This window comes from Lethenteron reissneri, chromosome 32 (assembly GCF_015708825.2).
Source record: "Lethenteron reissneri isolate LAM-NWPU_2019-01 chromosome 32, ASM1570882v1, whole genome shotgun sequence".
NCBI classification, from domain to species: Eukaryota; Metazoa; Chordata; class Hyperoartia; order Petromyzontiformes; family Petromyzontidae; genus Lethenteron; species Lethenteron reissneri.
In genome coordinates this window covers 10,114,315-10,132,491 of record NC_083810.1, presented here as the reverse complement: position 1 = coordinate 10,132,491, position 18,177 = coordinate 10,114,315, and the positions used below count along the sequence as shown (strand labels likewise).

The 18,177-nt window shown below is 46.6% G+C and overlaps 1 protein-coding gene across 1 annotated transcript in view; it reads right to left on the bottom strand.

Annotated features, from left to right (window-relative positions):
- Positions 1–1,882: 1,882 nt before the first annotated feature.
- LOC133350007 (rho guanine nucleotide exchange factor 17-like) overlaps positions 1,883–18,177 on the bottom strand; it is a 119,633-nt gene continuing 103,338 nt past the window's right edge. Inside the window, 7 exon segments of the mRNA XM_061563949.1 lie at positions 1,883–8,722; positions 10,073–10,438; positions 11,639–11,813; positions 13,975–14,123; positions 16,568–16,635; positions 16,872–16,958; positions 17,784–18,069. Coding sequence (XP_061419933.1) covers positions 8,478–8,722; positions 10,073–10,438; positions 11,639–11,813; positions 13,975–14,123; positions 16,568–16,635; positions 16,872–16,958; positions 17,784–18,069 — 1,376 coding nt within the window. The 3' untranslated portion in view covers positions 1,883–8,477.

The following is an 18,177-nucleotide window of genomic DNA, read 5'->3' as shown; positions in this document are numbered from 1 at the left end:
ATAGGGTAACGTAATGTGTTTATATAGTTTAATTTATGGACCCGATTTGAAATCGCTATATCTCTCAAATTGGGTCCATCTTTTTGAAACACCCTGTAGAGGGATTTTAAATTGCATAAAAAAAGGCCTCGTGATTGTTTTTAATAACTGCCCTATAAATTTGCGATGGCATATTCTATTTGTTGGTCGACAGTAATCTGGATGGGTACTCTTGTGAAACATTCCACATCTGATGTCCACTCATTGAGCTGGTTAGTTATTTTTGTAAATGCGTTTACAATCAAGCACATTGAAAATCATTAATTTTTTAACATGCTCTTAGTTTAAACATGAAATCTATATATTTTTTCTAAGAAATGTAGGCTATTGGATTACACGTATATACTTTAATTGCACGTCAGGTTTTTTTTTCTTTAAACAAGTCGTTCACACCCTTGGTCGCCACCATCCCTGGATGCAAGGTCCCGTGATGCCACAATCTGCAGTTCGATCCACCTCTGAGTCATCATCTTGGCCGTTCCCTCCGTTGGTTCCCATTTTGTCACCAGTATCATCCATCACCATAATCCATACTATTTGTTATGTGTCCCACCGAAGCCGACTTAAACGTAAGTCAGCACGATGTTTATAATTTGCATGTCTCTAAGTGTTATTCCATTCCCCCAGCTATCTATTTTGTCAGGCCCCTTTGCCTGTTTCAAGTCCAAGTTCATCGTTATCTCCCTCTGTTATTTTGCCCATGACCACCGTTTTTTTTATCTCCTATAAATAAATAAGCCTCATTTCCCCTGGACGCCTCCTCTGTACAGCATATCTTGATATGCGGTTGCATATAGATGCTATATAAATACGAAATGTATTATACTGTATACATTTTATTCCCGGCATGCATCTCTCTATGACTATGTGATAAAGGATTACTCTACAGCTTTGTTACATCGTGCTGTATTGTCAGATTTGACATTTCCAATCCCTTTCACGGCAGACAATAAGCACATACCGAGCACCTTCATTTGAAAAACATTTTATCCTGCTCTTACATGGTTATTTGATAGTTTAATAATTTTCATCCGAGTCCACATTCAATCATTTGCACTATACGTATGTTGAACTTCTTTCGCACCGTACGTAGCCAACCAGTGCCGATCGGGGGTGCAGGGGAAGGACAACAAACTAAACACAAACAGCAGTTCTAAAGAAATTAGTTTTCCACCTAAATGCAAAAGTTCATAGCTCCAGTGGCTTCCTAATATCGGAAGAGCGTTCCAGACGGCCGCAGAAGCGCGTCTGAAAGCACACGATGCAGTAACCGTCTTTGTTTTATTGATAGCCAACAGCCGCTGCGAGGATGACCGGAGTTTCCGTGATGGTTTATGCTCCTATATGGTAAATACATGCCCTTTTGTGATTTTCGTTTGTGTCACAGCAATTCTTCTTTTGTTGCAAATCATTTTGGGTTTCCTCACATTTATTTTTAGCCCCACATTGTGGCCTTTATTCTATACAGTTATTGTATCATTCTCTTTAGTTCATTACCTTTGGTTTTTATAAGGGCTATGTTATTCATAATCAACGTTTTTGGGTTTAGATCGCGTTATTTATAAATGTGTCGTAACCCTCCACCACCCGACACGGCCAATCAGCAAAAATGTGTCACGTTGACAAAGACAAATAGTTCACTGCTTTAGCCCACCGGTGTGTTGAAGCCACAACATTTACAATTTGAGTACGACGTTTCGCTGGTAATTGCATCCAGCATCATCGGGCAATTGCTGATTGGCCGTGTCGGGTGGTGGAGGGTTACGACACATTTATAAATAACGCGATCTAAACCCAAAAACGTTGATTATGAATAACACTGGTCGCGAAAGCCTACGTGTTAAAGGGCTATGTTGTCAGCAAATTCGAGATGGTTAATGCTCTTACTATTCAAGGCTTTATTTCTTCATTCCAATTTCATAAAATATATCGTGTCGCTTTGAACAGCCTTCAGGCAGAGTCTAAAGAAGATAAATGAATAGTAAACACCATTATGTATGGCTTTTGTAGTTGATGAAAAGGCATTTGATTCAGCAAACCTGATGCCGTGAGCCAGTCTCACAAATGTGGCCGGATTTAAACAAATACCACAATAAGACCATGTATACAATTGGAATAGCTACACTAAGACTGCACAGACAACACATCATAAAGAGTCAGCTAAGTATACTCTCAGGCGATGCATGATGACACTTTCAGCAGATGGACTAATTTTGTATCAGCTTTCATTCAGATCTTTGCATGTACTAGGCAAGTAACAATCCCTTTGTTTAAATGTATTACCATCACCAAAATGTATGCAAGGAGAATCTACCTGTTATTTTGGACTTTTGTTAATATAAAGAATGCGATTGTCCAAGACGGACACAGAATAAGAAAACAATACATTAAATATGAGAAAACAATAATTGATTCTTGAATCAAACCATGACCCTGAATCATGACCAATGCATCTAACTGTGCGTGTCTTTACAAAGCCAGCTTTCACACTGACCCTGACCCCATATTTGTGTTACATTATATTGTATTAGTCTGTCAGCTAAAAGTACAAAGCAACATTGTAATGGAAAAACACACTCGGACAAAGATTATCACACAGCGTCTAAAATATCATCAGCGACGCTATTTAGTTGCTGGGTGCAATCACAAAATACGAACACGTAAAAAGAAACGCAATTACACACACACACACCCCGTCAAGTGGTACAATTGTGTGAATTTTAATGACGGAACGCCGTGCCATTTAACATGGGGGTGGACACGGCACATCGAAACGCGTGCACTGTGGGATAGCTTTAGAGCCACTACCTTTGGGTCGCGCACCCGTAACAGCACAAGCTCGCGTGACCGTGGCAGCGACGCTCAGAACGCAAACGCACAGATTATACGCCAGGGTGAGTATGCTGCACACATTTATACACAAGGTGGCCCAAACTAATGTCCACTCAAAACGCTCAACAGTACTGCAAAGGGCGGTGGAAATTTAAACATTTTGAGGCATCAAAAGCCAGGGGGGTGGTTGTCGCAATGCAGACTGCGTGAGATTAAGTATTCTGCAGGCTGGCTGATGTTCAATAATAAATTACAGCCTTGCCAGACTCATGATGGTAAAATCCTCCGCAAGCTATTTGGTCCGAGGGATTTTCTTGAACTTACTTCACCGTACTGGTTCAGCTATCACTCGCCACTGATGTTAGCCCGAGGTTGGGTGCCAACCACCGTGTCACCATTGCACCTGATGTTTAGTGAAGGATTTAAATTAAATATACATTTTGTCTCAAAACATTTTTCGGCAAAGGCTCAAACATATGATTACATGATCAACAGGTGAACGAGACAAAACCATTACGTTAACTTTCTTATTTATTCGCAACTGTTAAGTGATTTAGCAAATTTAGTTTTTTTTTTGTAAGGAGCACTGATGTGAAAGCATAAGTCTGCAATATATGGCTCAGATAAGAACCACAATCAGGCACACACCTGCTGGGTAGCGGGGCGGTAACACGTAGGAGGAAATACAACAAGTAGTATACTGATGTGCTAATTGTATGGAGTGTGGTTTGTCTCTGGGATAAAATTATCAACTAAATCTAAACGAACCGATATTTTGTTTTACTAGGTAAAGCTCACTGAGCTACGTAGCTCTTTTTCAGAAGAAACCTGGCCACAAATGAAAGCTCAACGAAGAGGGTTATCACGTGGAAGTGTTATAGCAGCCAAATACTCGAAACACATGTTTCTAAATGTGCAGGGAAAAACCGGAGGACCCGGAGAAAAATCCACGCGACCACGGGGAGAACATGCAAACTCCAAATACACAGGTGTCAGGGTTGGGATCAAACCCACGACCTCCTGTATACCAGGTGAGATAATTAACATCCCGCCACCGCAGCGCAAGTCTCCTCTCACGTGCAAAATTACTCATATAGAGAATTGTCAAATATCCCATTCGTGATGTGCATTCAAAAAAACTCCTGGAATAGATTCTCTCCTGGGTATTTTTTGGAATGGATTGTTTTTTTTCTTCTCAAATACACACAATCGTTTCATGGTCAAGAGGTCGTCACAGTTAATGATGACCTCTTGACCTCGCCACTGCTTCCACTGTCCTGATAAGGGCCATTTTTAAAGTGTGAATATTAATCTGTGCCACCGTGTATGAAACGTACATGTACTCAAAAATAACAATGTTGTGTTCAATTACATTCATATCCACACTTCTGCAGGGCTCTTATAAGCATCTTATGTACAAACAGCAATATCAATATATACCAATATATACAATGTCGGACCGCTGTTACTTATACTGAATGTACGAGTAGCATCATGACATAATATGTGCACTGATCTAACAAAAAGTATTTACAAAACTTAATTACTGAGTAACCTATACTGTGAAGCTAAAATTATTGTCGTAAGGCACTGTAATGAAAGAAATGATCGTCCTGAAAAATTCAACAACCGATGCTCAGTCGACAAATAGCTGTATTAAATGACTGCAAATATGCCGGTCAGTGTTATGGATATCCTTGGGTAAACTGTTAAATCGTTAGTTATACGATGACATGTCTTGATTGAACAAGTTGTCAAATAGTGTTTGATTCATGAGCCCATCACAGCCAATGCCAAGATTGCAGTTTTATTTATTATAGACCTTTTGTCAATTCACTGATAGATGAAGGCCTTCCATGCTGAGTCAGCCATAGAGGTTATTTGACCATTCTTCACCACACTGACCAGTGCAGCTTGGTGATTAAAATTAATACCCACATTCCAGTGGGGCATATCCAAGCCGTGCTAACACGGGGCCCTCACGGCACAGCTGGTGTGTTCCACTGGCTATTTGCCGTGCCGAGCCAGAACCGAACTGTGATACGCTGGCCTCACAAGCACTCCGAATTTGGCTCAGGGGCCAAGCAGGGCCAGAGTGGCGTGGTTAATCATTTTCATCACATGGTGCATCAGTCGGTACACTGGATTGTATGACATTAGTGGCACGGCTCGGGTTCTGCAGTCGAAAAACAATCTAGCGCTAGCTGAACCACGCTGGGCTGGCTTTAGCAAGGCCTCGGATCAGTGGTCGAGTGAAAGAAGAGGTCAAATTATACTATTTGTCGACTGATAGTGAATAAAAAAACCAATGCAATCATCCTATAAATAAAGATCGAGCGATTGTTGCGTGCAAATAATTTCCCAACGCCAGGTTTTTCAGTGCAGTGCCAAACGTTCTCCCCTCTGCCACTGTTGTGTGTGAGCTGTGTTGCGAGAGGAGTCTTTCACAAATCTCTGCAATATAAATACGCTCTTTTTGTCTTAAATGCGGTGAAAAATGTGGGGTTGAGCATGAGATCTACCAAACTACGATTGTAAAATATAAATCCACTCAAAATGAAGTGGGTGGTTGAGTTGCGAGGATAGATGCGACTTAAAGAGACTGTGTCCGTGCTGCAGCCTTAAAAAATAAAATACTGGACCGATCACGCAACGCATGCTATATGGGCAGAACGGCTATAATATAGATATAAAAAAAAAATGAACAACAAAAAAACTTGACTGTGCGTATAAATTAGAAGTGTCAAAACGAAAGTGATGAGTATAAAACAAAATGGAAAAAAACGCCATCGTACTACATTTATATTTTCAACTCCGTTTGAATAAGCCGCGATGAGCCTTTGGTTTTAAAGGCTCGGTGACGTTGACTGCTACGCTGTTGTGTAGTAGGGGGCAGGCTATGCACAGGAAGGGATCATCGTCTTACAGGTGACGCACAGTCAATCCAACGTGACAACAGCGCTGACACCGCCGCACACTAAAAATATCCCACCGTGTGCACGAAGTGCCTACAAAAATCAGGGCTCCTTAAACCCATGCGCACGTAATTGCAATCTCGCAGCGGCTCCACGGCTTGTGATTAAGTGCTGTTGATGTCGAGACAAAAAAAAATACATGTACCGTGAATAAGGTGTTAAGTGTGAATTTGAAACCGACACATTTTCCGTGTGGTTTTCAATGATAATGATCCACAGGTTAAGGAAATGTGATTTTTCTTTTTTTATCAATGCTCAAAATAGTTCTCGCTTAAAACAATATTTATATAGTTTCCTGCGATACAGTATGAATAAAAAAAATACGGAAGATTTGTCTAAAAACAGTAATGTTCTGGTCCGAGACAACACCGTTTCTGAATCGTGAATGTTCTCAAAAATATCACCTCAAGGTTTTGGTTATATTCTGTTTTCGAAAATGGCAGAAAATATAATTCGAAGGGTAAACTTTCTATCACACGATTAGGTCATGCAACTCGTTTGTTCGTAAATATGGCAACCGCCACATTCCATCGATCAAATTGCAAGCCCAAGTTTTTTTTGTTTTCCACAAGTCTATAAAACGTGTAATTTGCTTAACACCAATTAAACAAACCAAAAAAAAATCAAAGGTGATGCATACAAGTCAAAGTAAATCGTTTTCCTACTGTAAATGTGTCTCATCAGCATATTGCACAGGAAACGGGATGACATCTGCCAGGGCCACAGGAAATAGACTTACAGATCAATTAAGTGCACTCCATTGGCAGCCGCGGAATACACAACCTCAGTTAGTGTCCCCGGTTAGAAGTAATAAAAAAAGGCAAAACGTACAGCACTATAAACTCTGTTCTGCCTCAATTTTGCACGTGATTATTACCAAGGTGTTTCGTAGCATAATTTTGTGACAAGTTGACTGAACATTGGCACAGGTTTTTGAGATTGTTTTTTACGTGGACGCTCATTGTAGCCTGCATTCCCCCCCCCCCGAGCCGGCATTGTTCGATAGGCTTCGTTAACAGTGGAGCTTCAAAAATTGGGGCCAAATGGAACACGCGGACTAAGCTTACAGTAGGACGCAAACCTTCATATTAATAAATACAATTTTGTGGCGATGCAATTTGGACTTTACGAAAATGAGTTTGCATCAAAGGCAGGACTTGTTGAATATATATTCCAACGAACCAACCAGGGATTTTGAGAAATCGGTCACACCTGCGGAGCAGTGTTGCAGAGACGGGTGCACATCCGTCAACACTTCTATTAACACGTTACTAGTAATGTTCACGTTTTGTCATGAAACGAGCATGCCGGATGCATACATATTTCCACCTGTCATCCTGAAATGTGCGCAGCGTAGCAATGTGCGTGACTTTCCATCGCCACAACTGAATTCCACTGCTGGTCTACTTTCTGGAAGATGCACACAATTTGGGCTGTTAAACGTTGTATACCCTTGGGCAGGTGTCGGTCTTGCTTGGCAAGCATTTTGTACCACTTAAGGGCCGCTTCCCATGACATGGATGCTCAAAAATGCAACGTTCGTTCTCTCGCCACCATCAGGAACGCCGCATGACAAAGTGCCGCCTGTGGTAGCGCCAAATCTGTCCGGGTGATATCATCATGCAAGCTTGCGAACCCGGCTGCAGGGCGATGTCCGATTTGAGATGGCGATACCACAAACGCAACCTGGGTTTGGCATCACATTTAAGGAAAAGGTTTTTGCCCAGGCATGCTCGACGCCGTAAACCGGGACAAACGTTGGCACGTCTTCACATCGACTTACTACCCATGCTTTTTAGCCGCATGCGTGTACGTGGCTATCCAAAGTCAAGATTCTGACTTCAGCTTTCCAGGCTAGAGAGACACACACAAACATATATTTGATCCAAATTATATGGTGATTGCACTGAAAACGTGTGCAAGGGTCTAGGAATGCGGTGTGTTGGTGGTACAAAAAAGAATTACATTTTGGGACCCCCTTTTGTCACCTCTTCGCAACGTACTTGCTGTACTGCCTCACACGGCCCACTCACTGCCTTTGACGGTGGCTGTCCCACACACATGGTCTCAGCACGAGCCACCAACCCTGCCTTCACATTTGCCGGATTAACCAGCGTGCACCCCCCCCATCCCTGGCCAAAATCATTCTTCACTTATTCAATCTCACCATCTTGTGGTTCCTCTTTTCTGCCCTGCAGCTTACTCCTACCTCCTCACTACTTGCAAAAAAAAAACATTCTTCATTTTTCTCCAAATCTCCCTTCATGTGTGCAGTCCCCCTTACTTGAACATAATCTTCAGATGCGAATCAATCCGAAGGTTTCATCTATCCAATTCATGTTGTGTTGTGACGTACATCGGTAAGGAACGCACATTGGGTGCAAAGGTGCATCGGAACATCTCGCTTTGTTCCGAGCACCGCTCAAAGCCTGTGTCCGGTCCTCTAACCCCAATAACTTGTGCCTCCCCACCCCCACAGTGCTCTCCGCCACTCATAACGGCATCAACAAACCAAACAAATAAAAAATAAATAACACGACGACGACGACGACCGCTGCGACGTTCTCACAGCGGAGGGCTGCTCGCGCCGGACCACAGCAACAGCTGGCGCTGCTTGTGAGAACCGCCCGATCAGACGCGCCACAACAGCAAGTGGTTGGTGCTGTCATCCCGCCCGGCGGATTCGTTGCTTCCGCTGAGCCGGAAGTCCTCGTAGCCGTCTCCGCCGCTGATGACGAGCGTGCGCGTGCGAGGGGGGGCGGCGGCCTGGGCCCGGCGCCGCGCGGAGCCCTGGCGAGCCCACGTGTGCTGCTGCTGCTGCTGTTGTTGGTGGTGAGGGTTCACGCAGCCTCCGTCGTAGATGGTGCCCAGGCGGCCTGGGCAGGGCCGTCGCACGAAAATGGGAAAAACATTTTGACGATGTGAGCATCGTCGTCGTCGTCGTTCGGTGTATGTATGTTGAACTTCTTTCGCACTGTGTGTAGCCAATCGGAAGTGCTAATCGGTGTGCAAAGCGTAACGTGTCGATTCGTCAAGTGAATCGGGACTCTTTGCGGTCACGCTAAGATTTTGAACGGTGCCGTGTGAGAATCAATTATTATAACTTTGTACGCTCGTACTTTGCTAAGGCTGATGAGGCCGACAAAACTGCGAATGACACCGAATTTGAATGAGGAACAAAACAAATGAGACGGCTAAAACCAAAGAGCAAAACAAATTGCTTCTTGAGCGAAAAATTGAAGCCGAGGTTTGACAATCGAATCGCTCGTGGTAGCGACTCACAGCACAGGTTTTAGCGAGTGCTGTAAATCGGACTGACTATTGTTACAATAATCAGGCGAATCTTTACACGTCTAATCACCGTCGTCGGTAACGATTCGCAGTGCGATTCACACGTCACTGACACAGAGCGCGAGCCGATGCAAGTCTGAACACGGCATTCGAATCCCGTGAGTGTACATCCCGTTAAAATGGTAACTAAAGTATCGAAGATGACACTAAGAGGTGAGAATGCACTTTTTTAACCTCGGTAAACGTGTTTGGTACAATTTGAAACTGCTGAGATGTTTTTCACTTTAATGCACAACACATACACAGGAAGTCAAAGAACTCGCACTTATTTGCAGAACTGGGTAATGATGTTCAGTAATAAACTTCTGGGGTAGGAATGATAATGACATTAACAACGCTACAACTCTCGGTGACATTTAAAAACAATAAAACAAAACTATAATTTAAACCCTCTTGTCAGTATACTGTTGGATGAAGGCCTTCCCGCCCAAGCCATGTCGGTCATGGCATTTTATTTGACCATACTTCACCACGCTGGTCAGTGCGGGCTCGCTAAGGGGGAGGGGCTGGGGGCCTCTTGAGCACGTGCAGTGAAACGTCGGACGTCGTGCCGTACGACGACCGCATCAAGGGCGGTGCGCAGAAGCACAATTGTTAACTACCTCGCCTGGCATACAGGAGGTTGTGGGTTCGATCCCGACACTGGAGTTTGCATGTCTATCTCCCCGTGGTCGTGTGGATTTTTCTCCGGCTCCTCCGGTTTTTCCCTCCACATTTAGCACCATGCGTTTATGGCTACTGTAAATGATATGGCTGCTGTAAATTTCCACGTGACAAGCCACTTCGTTGAGTTATAATTTGTGGCCAGGAAAATAAAAAAAATAAAAAAAGTTTAGCTTCAGTTCAACCGCTGCAACCGGCGAACGCGAGCGCACCTTTGTCGGCCGACCCGACCGGCCCAGTCTCAGCAGCCGCGTCCAGTGGCAGCTCGATGGAGGTGAGGAAGCGAACGTGGCCCGTGTGGCCGTGTGTCGAGCCCATGGGCAACAGCTGGGCCAGGAGGGGCGGCCCCTGGGTCCCTAACGGCGACGTCGCCGCCGCCGCCACCGTGACGGGAGCCGGCAACGGAGCGGCCGCGGCGTTGTGCCGCGCCGTGGAGGGCAGCTTGGGCGGGATGTGCGGCAGCGGCAGGGTGAGCAGCACGCCGGCGCTCGTGCCCACCCACAGCATGTCCTTGCAGGCCAGCAGCGCCGTGACGCGCAGGCACGCCGCCTTGTGCTGCCGGATGATCGCGTCCGCGCCTGGAGACACGCAACGCGCGCGCGAGGGGGCACGTTTCAATCGACCACGGAGGATTGATGGGCTGAGTCGACCGCCCCGCCGGCCCGTGCCCCCGCCGGCCCTCACCCCAACAAGGATTTGAACTCGAGGCCTCACGATTGCGAGCCGCTCGCTCTACCGCTGAGCCACCGGGATGGGTTTTTTTCGTGAAAAGTAAAATCCATTCCGAGTGGATGCAGGGCTTTAACCATTCCACAATCAGGACACACAGTTGATAGTATCTAATGACTCATGATTCCTTATTTAAATTGCTTCTCACGCTGTTGGTACGAACGTGGAATTGTACGTGTAAGAAGCGATCGTTTTATAACAAATGCAAATCCCATGAAAATGCTTCCAAAAGACTAAGCGAACGAACGAGAGAAAGAAAATAATAGAGAAAGAAAAAGAGTGTACCAATTAGACACGATGCATGAGAAAAAAAACTATAACACGAGGCAGGCGGTTGAATTTACAAAATAAAATACAAATGAGACAGATAAGACACGAGAAAGAATGTACGTAACAAAACATAACGAACGGGAAAGAAACGACAAACAATACCAATGAGACAAGCAAAAGAATGACTTCTTTGATAAAAATTACAACCCCAATCATCGTGGCAATCCATCAAATCACAGAGAGCGGGGATCGATCCTAACACTCGTAACCACGAGTGCGGGAATCAACTCATGCTGACAAGAGGCGATGCGGCCAATTAGGTGACGGCGATGATGACGACGACGATGATGACGACGACGATGATGACAATGACAAAGACGACAATGATGACGATGATGACGTCAATAATAATGACGACGATGATGATAATGACCTTCTTGGTTCTTTCGGTAAAGTCACGTAGAAGGGAAGTAATAAAATAATAAAAATAAAACATAATAAAAAAATGTATTATATTATATAATTTTAAAGTCACGTAGAGGGGAAGTAATAAAATAATAAAAGTAAAACATAATAAAATAATATAATAATTTATTTTAATATGTTTTATTTTTATTATTAAAATCAATTATTATATTATATTATTTATTATGTTTTACTTTTATTATTTTATTACTTCCCTTCTACGTGACTTTACCGAAAGAACCAATAAGATGAATCCCTGCAGTCATGAAAGCTTTAAATCGATGATAATGACGATAACGAAGACGACGTCGCACCTGCGAGCATCTTGTGCACGGCGGGCGCCACGTCGATCTCGGCCAGGCAGTCGCGCGTCTGCGCGTGGTAGAGGCGCACGGAGGCGCTGCTCTGCACGGAGACCCACACGCCGAGCCCCGACGCCACGAGGCACGAGACGGCGCGCGACGCGTCACTCCCCACCGTGAACGTGTGCTGCGGCGATGGTAAGCCCCGCGTGATGGGGGAATCGGGAAGACACGGACCGGCAGACAGACGGACGGACGTGGCAAGGGTTATTTTTTTGATTAAATCAACAAAGGTGTTTTTGTCGTCAGTAACGATCCAAGTGTGGTTTTACAAGTCGGGCTGTGTGTTGGTTATTTGCTCTGTCGAGGTTTCTAACGAACCAAGCTAAAAGTTGCTTTTATACAGAGCCTTTAGCACAAGGCCTCACAGCGCAAAAATAACCCAACCATTCGGAAACCATGAAAGAATAAAACTGAATTAACAAACAAAACCCTTAAGGCGTTAAACTGAATGAAGCAAAACACTGTATAAGGCATGTCATCTACACAGGCGGGGATGCAAGCGAAAACACATGTTTTAAGATCTGTCCTGATAGACTCAACCAACTGATGTTCTGGGGAAGAACGTTGATCCACACGTCTGGAGGTGTTTGGATGCTGGAGGCTCAATCGCCCATTGATCGCAGGCAGGTTTAGTTTTTGGCACATACACAGGTGCCCGCCATTCGCACAGGAGTTGACGTTCTACATTGGCCACCTTCAGGAGTTGACTCCCTGACGACGCCCCCGCAGCAGTGTTGCAAAAGCTCGAGGTAAGAAAAGCTCAGCACGCAGCGCGACCCAGGAAAAAACAAACACACGTGGATTGCGCAAGCGGCTGCGAAAACGTGCACGTGTTTGAATCGGCTGCTTATCGACAACAATGTGGGAAATTCACTTTGTGGAATTCATTTCGTCTCCCTAATCGTACCGCCGAAACCTCCCCCCACCCCTCCCCGTTCCCAAGTCCAGGATCAATACTTTAATTTTCTTTTCTCCCTACGACTGTGCGTGCCACACTGTGACGCGTTTGCTCTCCCGCTCTCACCTCATTTCAATTCCCCTGATTCGCCCCAAAGCATTCGACTCCCGATTCCCTTCTTGGCAATAAGTCCCCGGCTTCCTCAAACTGCCCTACATGGAAAAGTTTCCCTCCCCCCCCCCCCCCCCCCCCCGTTTGTAAGGCGTCTTGGAGATGCGGCCAGAGTCTAGATGCCTTATAAATCAAATTGTGTTGTCTTGGTCTGCAGGGAGGATGCAATGATTTGTGGAGTCGACGATGGGCAATGACGACGAGGCCACCAACTGCGGCAGGATGAGCGAGGACAACGGTGTGTATTCACTGGCATCCCAGTTTATTTAACATTACTATTGGATTTACAAGAAATAACGTTTTCAAGTCCCTCCGAAGCATTAACTCTGCCTCCCCCCCCCACCGCTGCCTGTGAGCTTGATTAATGTCGACAGGTTCAATCTGAATTCCTTCCCCCAGATATTTTATGACCATTTCAGGCTGTTTACCAGCAGCTTGGCCCGGACAAACACGGAAATTAAGTTCCGCTGCACATATTCCCGAAGCAGTCCGTAAATATTGCCACGGGGCTGGAAAGCATCTGCGTTTTCTGTTGGTATAAACCAGTAATGTATAAATCACGCAACACATTCAACCTCTGGGCCTGTAGCCCAGTGACCACTCCACCCAGTAAGCCGTTAATATGGCATTCGGGTAACGTATAATAAAAGTGGATTAATACTGTGTCTAAATGTAGTCGCACCTCAAGGACGCTGAACAGTCAGGGGACGCACGTTCGAGGGAGGGAGGGAGAGTGACTGGGGTGGGATCGGGTTGGGGGGTGTGAAGAAAGATGCAGAGTCAAAGGCAGAGATGAAGAGGAAGTTCTTTAACCCGGACTCGGAGAGTCAGGGAGTTGTTCGTAGTGGGGAACAATCAGAGGCAAGGAGAGGTCCAGACATCGGCGGTAGCAGAAAAGAAGCGACGGATTATCGATCAGAAATTGACAAACGGTGAGCGGGTCTCTTGTATTTTGTGGAGAGGCCTCGGCTGTCAGAGTCGTGGGTGCGATACGGGCGTCAGTTGGGGCGAGGTGAGAAGGGAGCAGTGGGGGCATGGGCAAGGCTGGGAATAATGCTCCAAAGAAGAAGAGACGGGAGACAGGATTTCGCGTGTACATAAAGAACCGCAGTAAACGAATGTAGAAGCTGAGCGAGTGAGCGGCGTTACGGGTCTCCCACGTGGCAGGCTCGAGCGCTCGCTGCGTCATCGAGCCACGGGGGTGTTTGAGTCGCACCTCCGGGACGAGGTTGGCGGTGTTGATGACGACGATGATGTTCTGGCAGCTGCACCACAGGCGGCCGGCCACGTGCGCCATCTTGGTGACCGGGTTGCCCGGGGAGCCCACGGTGAGGGTGTGCGAGTGCTGCGAGTCCCAGAAGCAGCCTGCGGGGGGCAAGCGAGTTAGGGGGCCCAATGTCACCGTTAACCGTTGAGACTGAATGGTTATATTTTACCAGGTAAGGCTCACTGAGCTATGTAGCTATTTGGCGGAAGCGACCTGGCTATCACAAATGATGGCTCAAAGAAGTGGCTTATCGCGTGCCAATTTACAGGAGCAGCCAAATACTCTAAACGAGTGTTTCTAAATGTGGCGGGAAAAACCTGGAGGACACGGAGAAAAATCCACGCGACCACAGGAAGAACGTGCAAACTCTAAATATACAGCAGGCATCAGGGTCGGGATCGAACCCACGACCTCCTGTACACCAGGTGAGGTAGTTAACATCCCGCCACCATGAGCTTCGTTACCACTATCACGATCCCCCCAAGTCATCACGACCGCCGACATCGTTAACATCATCATAACCACCATCGTCAACGCAACCACCGCCATGGTAAGTATCATCATCGTCAAAACAATCTCCCGTCATCATTACGCATGGCAAATATCCACTAGCGAGCCTCTCGAGTTCCCTCGATTGGAGGCCCTTCTCCCAATAGTGGAAGTGAGCAAGCACTTGCAGGGCTGCACCTGTCCCTTTTTTTTTTACTTTAAGCTCATAATGCAGGTATGGAACCGCACGAACCCATGGCGCACTGCATGCGATGGGTTCTGAACAGCTGGCAGCAGCTGCTTCAAAGCTTCACCATTGCACACAGCGCGCGGCTGTGTCTTTGCCGCTCGTGGTCGGTGCCATCAGCCACACGCGGACTCTTCTCCATCGGCGACTCAGCCACCACTTATTTAATGGGGGGGTCTCGTGTGACCCCCGCCCCCCTCCGCCAGCACACTGGGGGATCACCCTGAATTGGCAGCAGGATGCATATCATTGGCACCAGGCGGGTGTCCATCCTTTTCGAAAGCGCCGGCGCCAAATGTTGAACCAGGGCAGGAAATCCCTCGCTTTTCCAAGGATTCATCAGCATCGCGTAACCGTTTATGGAGTGTCCTGTACGGTAGTGTCATTGTCAAAACGCTGCGCATGCAGGACACCCTCCAAATGGCCGGACAGATGGAAACGTGATGGTGCCAGATCTGGGCCGTGGGGTGGATGGGGAAACGCAAATCCGCTCGAGCGCTCAATGACCCTCAGAATGTTGTCAGGGTCAAGCGCGGTCTGACATTGTCATGCTGGAGGAGGGAGGGGGCCTCATACCATCTGAAAAATAATTCTAGGAACATTCTTTGGAATTCCCATGAGCGAATGCAATGTATGACATTTTTTGTTGCATTAACAATTTTATCAGTGGAAACAAAGATACGAGGCACTACCACACCAGAAGGTAGTGCAGCAAAAATACACTCGTGCGGTGTCCTACGCTACCTCGCCTACGCTGTTCGTACTAATAGGGTTTTCCCCTTTTTTCTGGCAACAAAACTGACACCTTTTGCAAGGAATCATGTTTACATTAACCAAAATACTTGCAGTCAAATGCAAACAAAAAACAATACTCTGATTATTTATGCATTGTCCTTGAAACTAATTGGTCCACACCAGAGACAGCTTTCTTTAGAGCCTAATCTCATATGGTGTTCGACCAGATGACGCCAAAAGGCGCAAAGTTCAAAGACAACGCACTATCAGAGTAATGAGAGCTCGGGGTGAGCAGCTACATCAGCTGTTCGTCTTTACCAAACCCCCACGGTGAGGTCTGGCCAAGCCCCGCCAACCTGCACGGCATGGGGAGGCTCTCCATCCAGCAGAGCATTCACAAAAGGGTTGCAACATCATTACGTGATGAATCCTTTCGGGGGTAACACACGAATATGTTGGTGTGGCCGATTGTGTTCTTTGTGAATAAAAAGCAAGTTATTTAACAAGCAAAGACGCATTACTTATGTTATATATTTATCTTACCATCGTGGCGCTTCTCGGATGAGAGAGCCGCTTACGCACGGCAGATGCCAAACCGTCTATTTTTTATATTAAAAAATGTTCTGACTTCATCGCACCCACGCGGACGTCGTTAGAACACGGGCGGGCGATGTGAAAAGTAGGTTAAGCTCTTGCAATCTCCTTCAACCACGCATGCAGTGCCGGTAAAATTAACTTAATTAAAATAATGAAACGATGGGGGGGGGGGGGGGGGGGGGGGGGGGCACACTTTTTGTCTACATCATAATTTACAAAAAAAACAAAGAGTATGGATCCCTGCAGTCACAGAAACTTCAAATCTAGATCAAATAATAGAACTTTCATTTTTTGATTGAAAGCTTGTGAGAATTTTATTGTTTGATATTTTTATCATTTTATTATTTCCCTTCTACGTGACTTTACCGAAAGAACCAAGAATATAGTACTTTCATTGTGTTATGATTCAAACAATGCTGTTTGTGGGCTGCGTGCCAGCCAGACGAGGCTCGGTGATTGGGCAGGTCATCGTACCTGCCTCCCTCTGGTACACGATGAGGTCTCCGTTCAGCAGCGACACAAACACCTTGTTGTCCAGGTACCTGCACACATCAACAGAGAAAGAAAGATCAGGTCCGTGGAGATTTCCAGAAAGATGGCGTTGGACGGAACAACAGGCGAGAACAAGCCGAATTTGTGGCGGTGGTGCGGTAAAACTCCCCGCTGTGATTTTGGGTTGTGCCGCGTGTAGTTCAGGATGCTCCATCAGAATGAAACGTGCGAACGGAAAAAAGAGAGAGAGGATGATGGGATGGGACAATGGGACAGGCCCACTTACAGGATGCACATGACGGCGGCTGGGTGCTGCATCTTGAGGCTGTTCTTGCGGTTACGGATGTTGTCCGACGATTGGTAAACGTGGATACTGCAACGGGGAAGAGGACAACCACGGTCAGATAACGATCACCGACGATCGACCCTTCGTGAAGACCGGCCTGCTGGAAGCAAGCAGAGGGACACAGATCACCCATGTGGCTTTGTATTTCACAAATGAACTACAATACATTGCTGATCTCGTCAAGGAGTACAAACCATCACACAAGCTTCGGTCATCCTCACAGCGGCTTTTTGGCTAACCATCGAACAGAGATGGTCACTGCATCGCGCGCTTTCAGATGCGCTTTTGCGTCCATGAGGAACGCTCTTCCTTCTGGCATTAGGAAGCCACTGGAGCCATGCAGTTTTAAATCTAGATTTTAAATCTCATTTCTTTAGAACTGCCTTTTGTGTTTAGTTTGTTGTCCTTCCCCCACACCTCTGATTATCACGGTTGGCTACATACAGTGAGAAATAAGTTCGACATACATACATTGTGGGCTGTCGGGGCAAGTGCTGTTGTGAGCGTCCACCTTAATATACACCACATCAGGTATTCCTCTCGCTACGACTGGTTACCAATCACACGCCTACTCTCCAGTGCGACCCAGAAGATACTGAGCAAGAGATTAAGCCCTGGATTTACACAAAGAGACACAGACTCGCGTAGATTCTCATAAACTTAGAGAAATCCATAGATTTACCCTGGGCTCAATTTGTTCTGCCCGAGACACTTGGCCCACCGTACAAAGTATACTTCCTCGCCACGGCTGCAGCTACTACGAGTCGCGTGCCACCTACTCCGGTCCACCAGCGAGCCGTACGACAACTGTGGCGTGAGAGTTCGATCATCCCCGGTGCAACAGCAGCTCACCACCCATCCTCGGTGCCGAGCCACATGGAGCTGGTGTGGGCCTCGGGGTCCATGCTGAGCAGCTCCTCCAGGCTGGCCTGGAAGGAGCCCCGGCTCGTCCGTCTCATCGCCCGTCCGTCCGCCGCGGCCGCCGCGGCCGCCACCACCACGGCGATGGAACCAGCGGAGGCGACGGGTTGGAAGGCGCTGCAGGCGCTCGATATGGACGGCCGTGCGGGGTCCTCGTGCTCGTCGTCCGAGCTCGTTGTCTCCGCCCCCGGGTCCTTGGAGGCCATACGGTCGTCCACTGAAGGTGCCCGGGAGAATTGAGTTAGAGCCGCGCAACGAGGCCAAAGCTGCGACCGTCTCTTTATTTTTTTTATATAGTCGACCCGCAGTGATTAATTTCAGCCAG